Source organism: Ambystoma mexicanum, chromosome 13, assembly GCF_040938575.1.
Source record: "Ambystoma mexicanum isolate Mex_15411 chromosome 13, UKY_AmexF1_1, whole genome shotgun sequence".
NCBI lineage: Eukaryota > Metazoa > Chordata > Amphibia > Caudata > Ambystomatidae > Ambystoma > Ambystoma mexicanum.
The window spans coordinates 763,468,447-763,475,091 of record NC_090938.1 but is presented as its reverse complement, the minus strand read 5'-3'; the positions used below and the strand labels follow the sequence as shown (position 1 = coordinate 763,475,091).

Genomic DNA, 6,645 nt, shown 5'->3' with positions numbered 1-6,645 from the left:
ATCGATGTAAATGGTGTCCTAATAGGCGTTTAATGAACCTGGAATTCACACGAGTGACTGTTCCCGGTCTCTAAAAGGCCTTTCCTTATTACATTATGGAGTGTTTGCTCACAGTTTCATGAACCTCTAGCGATGGTTGCGAACAAGAAAGTACATCCGCGTCAGACACGTCACTTGACTGCACTTGATCAACTGGCACAAACATTTTCAGCAGCACTTCAAATCCTACGAACGCCCCATGGGAGTGGCTTTAGATGGTGGTGACTTTACCATGGCATTCATTGCTTAGTTTACAAGATCAGCAATTGCAAGAGTTCACTTTCTGGCCCCCTTTAACACTCCCCCAGCTGTTAAGGCCACCTCTACATCTGCAACACATTCGATGATTTAATCATGAGGCGACACACTAGCACTACAGACTCACCCGAATATCCAGTTGCATCTCAGCGAAGTGACTTCTAAATGATATCGACCGTCCTTTCCCCCAGCACAACTGCATACTGTAGAAAGCCTTTCTGCACTTCCACGTGTGCACGCTACGCGCTGAGTGAATGTACTTCTAGTTCCCAACAGGCTGAGAAGCCCAACACCAATTTCCATGAAAAGCAGCATCAGTATGTATACTTTCAAGAATTTTATTTTATAAACATACCCCCACCCCCCTCAAAATCTCTAGTATCAAGCCCTCACTAGAACCCATCCAGCACGTACAAAAGTCTGGCGTTATCATTCCAGCTCAAGTCATGTGGTTGTCTTGACAGGGGTTCACATTTTTAGGAGCAGTGACACAAAACCACCAACATTTACATACAATAGCACTTGGTCGACTAGATGATTAAACACGCATTAAAAAATAAATAGAACAATTCACCAATGACTGTAAAGCCGACATCTGCAAAAAAAAAAAAGTTTCAACAAGGCTGTCAAATGAGGAATGGAAGTCCGGTCTGGTCACTCCATGTGTATTTTTATTTAAAATAAAAAACCAAAAACAATACCTGCTCCTCACTTTCAGAATAATGAAATATTTATTAAATTTAAACACACTGAAACAAACTTCAGCTTTCTAACTGGCTGGGCTAAAAGGAAACGGGTGGGCAGAGTTCAGTGGGGGGAGAAAAAGTCAAATTAACGCCAGCCCTTATTGTTGGCTTTCTTTATTCAAAAGAGCCGCATAGTGGTTGGAAGGAGGGGGGCAGAGGGTGGTGCGGGGGGCACATGCGCACGGCGGGCCAGTCAGCGGATGGTCTTGACCGGGCTTTTGAAATTGCTGGCCGCCTGCAGCTGCAGCTGGTACGCCATAGGGTGGATCTTGAATCCATACAGCCTGAAAAGAAATAAAACAGAGTTAATCTTTTGAAAAGTCAAAGCCCTCCTGACCACCCAAAGGAAGGTGCCGGGGCCATGGACAAATGCATGGGTGGTGCTTCCGGGGGCATGGAGGGGCACATTACACTGGCGCTGCACCGCGTGAGCAAGGGGTCTCAGGAGAACCTGATGGTCAAGAAGGGGAGTACTTTGGAAGAGTGTCGGGTTTCACAGTACAGAATTGCCCAGGGATGAGGAAACGCATGAATGAGGGGGAGGGGTCAAATGGAGCCATTCACAGCACAGAAATACTAAGATGCTGTGGGGCAGGAGTTCAGTGCACTGGAGGAGTGCGGGGTGCTGTGGCTCATTACTGAGGAGCACTGCAACACAATGCACAGGTTCAAGGGTTCTGCAGAGCAAGGCGCTGATGCACCAGCAGCTGTGAAGGTCTCAGAGGGATGCTGGTTACAACTGCACTGGCAGAGCGTTGCGTGCTTCCCAATGGGTCCTGCAGGTTAGGATGGAGGGGGTGGAGCCGTTTAATGCAAATCTTCTGTCCACACATCCATCTTAAAACATTTTGCTACACAATTTGCTGTTCAACATTCACAAACTAGGAACTTCAGACCTTTGCGGGAGGCACTCACCTGGGGACAAACTGATTGGCGGGCCGCTTGGGCCTGTACTCTGGGTGCACCATGAAGAGCATATGTGGGAAACCTGTGCCGAAGTAGGCTCCGTCCGTGTGATGATGGCGGGAAGATTTAGGGGTGTACACGTCCATACATTTGGGGCAATATAGTTTCACCATGGCCTCACCAGGGATGTCCGACAGTCCTATGGAGAGCGGAAGAAGACAGGCAGCAGTCAGGGTCTTCTCCTCGTTACGGCATAGGACTCATTCACTCTGCAACGTCTACAAGTCCTGCAGGACAAAGTCAACACCATGCTGCTCGATGGCTGCAAATCCTGGGGTTAATCAGAGTGTAAGGTATTTCATGGCATAGAGAAAGTCTTTTGAGGTCGATCCTAATGCTTGGGTCGAGTGCCCCGCATTAGTATTTTAGTACAGCAGAAATGTCTGCAATTTGCCATAAAGGTTTTTTACCTGCAGTCTAGAAAACCTGAAGATTAATAATTCAATGGAGGAAAGACTGCCAGTTTCCACAAGTAAAATATACACTTTTTGAACCATGGATATACCTGTGCGATATTATAGAGGCACAGCTTTCATCTCATTAAACTATGTGGCGGCCTCTCACTGGGTGCCCCAGGCCGATAGAAGAATGGCTTTACCATTGAGGGGGCATATGGGCACATGGGTTAGCGAGCAAATACTCGGCTCGGTTCATGTGGATTGGGGGCCAGTGAAATGTTTCTACATTTTATGTAGACCTGTAGCCACTTCATTGATATTTGGCTCAGGGGGCATTTTATTAGTTGCACCCTGGCAGGGGGCGCTGGCCAATCAGGATGCTAGGAACGCAGGCTATACTGTTGGTTCAAGCCAGCGTTCCAAACAGCCTGGTTGCTGCTGGCCAGTGCCATCTTCAAGTCCCCTCCCTCCCCACTTAGCACCCATGTAGTTACCTACGTGGGTGATGAGAACGTTTTTAAAAAAATGTAAACAAGAAACCTACCTTTACTGCGTGGCCTGGCACCACTCAATTGTTCCCACGGTCCCTTTTCAATGTTGATGATAACATAATCATCAACATTGAAAACAGACAACCAGGACAGGCGGTGGGCCACGCACAAAAGGTTTATTTAAAAAGAAAAATTATAAACACCATTAGCACTACACAGGTGCTAATGGCGGTATTGCCCTCGGCAGCAGGCCGACTGTCAGTAACGGCACCACCACCCGCGTTAAGGAACCCTCGCTTCGCTCGCCCCTTAATTTGGGCAGCGGGCAGTTACCGACAGGTTTGGCTCGCCGCTTCAAGTAATATCGCCACATAATATTCGAAACTGAGCAAAGGCAATGGAGCTCGTTTGTGCTCGATGACTTCAATGTCATAATGGATATATGTGAATTCATCAAATGGGTGTTTGGACAATTAGATGGGCAGTTCTAAGGTGATTTTATAACGTTTGTTATTTTAAGATCCCACTGTATAATATTTTATGTATTTTGATCCGTTTTATCTGATTTGCGATTTGTTAGTGCTAAAAGCTGAATAAAGCTTTCTGCACTCCTTGTAGGTCTCTCCGAAGATTGGAGGAAGGATATCAAACTAGTTTGGTAAGGCAGGCCGGCCAGATCGCAAGAGCAATACCTACATTTATGGACCATTTGGAAAACTAGTTTCCCCAAGAGGTTTTTCTGACACGGACAGGGGCTCCCCCTCGTAAGTATTTGTCTGAGCCACAAGAAGCTTAGCTCATGTGCGGAACGATTTGTGTTCAGATTCAGAACAAATGCCATGTTCAGCTTGGAACAGGTTTTAACCAAAGACAAACAAGCAAATGGGGTGGGGGACCATAGCCAAAGCCTTTTGGGAATCTGAGTGCACAGTGACTGTTTGACCCACCGCTCAGATTAACAATATGTGCAAATGGAGCAAGTGAAGCTTTAGAAAATGGTCACCATCAGGATCACAGCAAAAGAAAATGTTGGAAAGGACACCAATAAGACATGCTCAATTCAATCAGTGGGGACGAAAATTCTCCTTGATCAACATCACAATGAGGGCTCTGCCTGAAGGAAAATGCTAAGAGTTTTACCTTAGAAACCAATGGCCAAAACAGAATTGGCGGCTCAACCTTCTAAATCTAGCCACAGATCAATTAAACAATACTTCCTCTAAAGTCTATTTTCAGCAGACATTTGTTTTAGATTGACATGATGTGCCTAAGAGCGAGCTAATTATTGGTCAGGATTACAACTTTGTAATCACTTTTTTTAGTGGGCAGTTATAGTTGGTAGAACAGGAGTAGCATCCCCTCTCTCTCCAGTCACCCCATTATAATTTTCTCTAAATGTCCATTTGTGTGCGCTTTGGTTTAAACACATATTTCACAAAACAGAAGAATTTTATAGCATTACAATCACAGAGAATTATACAAATTTTATGAAAACATACCTAAACAGCGGTGTATAGTACAACTTTACGCATCATCTCACTGAGTTCTAATATCTATAACATTCATTGCCACTATAGATCGTGGGATTTAGTTACCACTCATTGATTTCCAGATCTCTGAGACGTCAATGTATTAACCAGTATCTATAAATCTTGTAAAATGCTTTCATGTTGATGAAGATGTGGGCAGCCCATGAACAGTTTGAGCTTTTAAAGTTCCGACCGACGCCTGCCCACATCAGCTAAAAATGTTTCGCCTCCCTAAGATTGGATCCTATGTAACGTACTTCTCTTGTCTTTTCGTGTTCCCGGTAGGCTGGTGGCAGTGTTAACACATTGTTCTAGATTTGACTTTTGCCCACTACTCGCTTAAGCCCGCTTTGAAACCGCAGCAGTCTCCCTCCTGTTCCAAAGTAGGACTGGCCCTATAGGGGGATGCCTCGTTGTAGGCTTGGTCTAGAGCCCGAGAAGGGCACTGGTGTGCTCTAAACTGGTTTGAATTGGTGAGGCGTCCCAGGTACCCTAATCCACGTCTTCATCCTGTGCAGAGCTGGCTTTCTAGGGTTGGATAACCATGCAAGAGTTTGAATGTGCCGAAATTCTCACAGGAGCGCCTGGAGACCATGCAAATGGCAGCCGTACATTGTATGAATATGAACAGGTAGGCTAAGGTAGACCCCAGCCTAGCTTTGTTCCTCAGGGAGGTTTTGGAGCCATTCACTAGGCAACTCCAGGAACACTTATAAGCACAGAGTACACTGAAGGACGTCAACATTCTCTAGCAACTGCCAAATCCAGCTCCCTTTTTGCTCAACCCCACCACCCAGAAGTTTAAATCCCCCACAGGACCTAAAGTTCCTACTTGCAGCCAACCCGGGTCTCACCTTTGGTGGTGGAACCCGGACGTAGGAATCTTTAGTGACATCTCCCCCACGGGTGGTGGTCCCCTTTTCTTCACAGGCATGCGAAAGCACAAGCATATCTAGTTTTCCAACAGAGCCTCAATTAGACTATGGACCTTATACAAGCTGAATCCTATGTGAGGATATTCAGAACACCCTTAAGGGGATCTTAAGTATTTCCCACAACCTGCTTGTCAACACTTGTTCAGAAAATAGGGGCAGATTCCACACAATATTCAGTCCTTAAAGGGTGGGCTTTATAAAGCTTGTTTAACTACGGGTTTCCCTTCTCGCTTTTACTTGCTACAGTATTCTTACGTAATACAAAGAACATTATTTGTGTTAAATAAGACTTGGGGTCCCATTTGGACACCATTACGGTCTTAGTTTGTGTATATTATTTGAAGAGGGAAGCAAAGGTGCCCAGTCACATTTACCAGCAAGTGTGTAGCTGAACGAGGAGGGGAGGAAATCGCCTTTTACACTACTAAACAAAGTTTCAGTGAACCCCCACATCAACCGTACGCAAACTCTCCCAATAGTAAAACATGGAGATTGCATTTTAGTGTAATCCCCGGATCAGGGAAATGAATGCAAGGATCCCCCAGCACGTACAGTCATGCTGGGGATCCCTTAAATGAAAAATAAAGTCAGATGCCTGGCGCCAGAGGCATGCCGGGGACCATTACAGTAAGGGTACCCTTGCGCGGGACCCTTTACTTTTTTTTTTTAAAGCCAGTTGCTGGTGCGAGCAGAGCACCTGGATAATGGTGAAACCCTGCTAAAGGGTTAGAGGCGCTTTGCTTAGCGCCGTTCACCACGGCAGCCCAGGCCTTCATGCTGGCGCTCCCCTGACTAGCAGGGGATCGCAAGTTAACACAGCCATCCCTCGCCCCCAAAAGGTGGCTTCCCATAACCGCTGTGCCCCAAGCCCCTACGATAACTGGCGTTACCCAAAGCAGGGGAGTGCCCACAATCTGTTTTTAGCACCCCCCGGGGGTTGAATTTAAATTAAGGGCCACACCCTTTCAGGTGGCCAAACTGAATTCCCTAGGCCACTCCTGGCAGACATGGCCCAGGTGGAGTGAGTATTGTGGGGCCCCCATGTTGCCTCTGAGTGCTGGGCTGCATCAAACATACGCAGCCAAGCCAGCATAAAGACTCTGGGGCCCCCAAACACTGTTGCCGCCTTTCACTGCCTACTGCCAGCCCTACAAAGACTGGAGGTACCCCATACTGTTGCTGCTGCCTGCCGACTCCTGCTACAGGAACCACTACTAAAGAGCGCAGGAAGAAAGAAGAACCCAAGAGCAGCAGCAAGGACCTTGAGACACCCAGGCCAGGTC

At 46.7% G+C, this 6,645-nt stretch overlaps 1 protein-coding gene across 6 annotated transcripts in view; it reads right to left on the bottom strand.

Annotated features, from left to right (window-relative positions):
* Positions 1-946: 946 nt before the first annotated feature.
* Positions 947-6,645, bottom strand: part of CSNK2B (casein kinase 2 beta) — a 148,947-nt gene continuing 143,248 nt past the window's right edge. For all 6 annotated transcript variants that reach the window (XM_069635094.1, XM_069635095.1, XM_069635097.1 and 3 more), the window contains 2 exons: positions 1,959-2,148; positions 947-1,327 (listed from right to left, as the gene is read on the bottom strand). In XM_069635094.1, the coding sequence (XP_069491195.1) occupies positions 1,237-1,327; positions 1,959-2,148 (281 nt within the window). In that variant the 3' untranslated portion in view covers positions 947-1,236. The remainder of the gene's footprint in view (positions 1,328-1,958; positions 2,149-6,645) is intronic.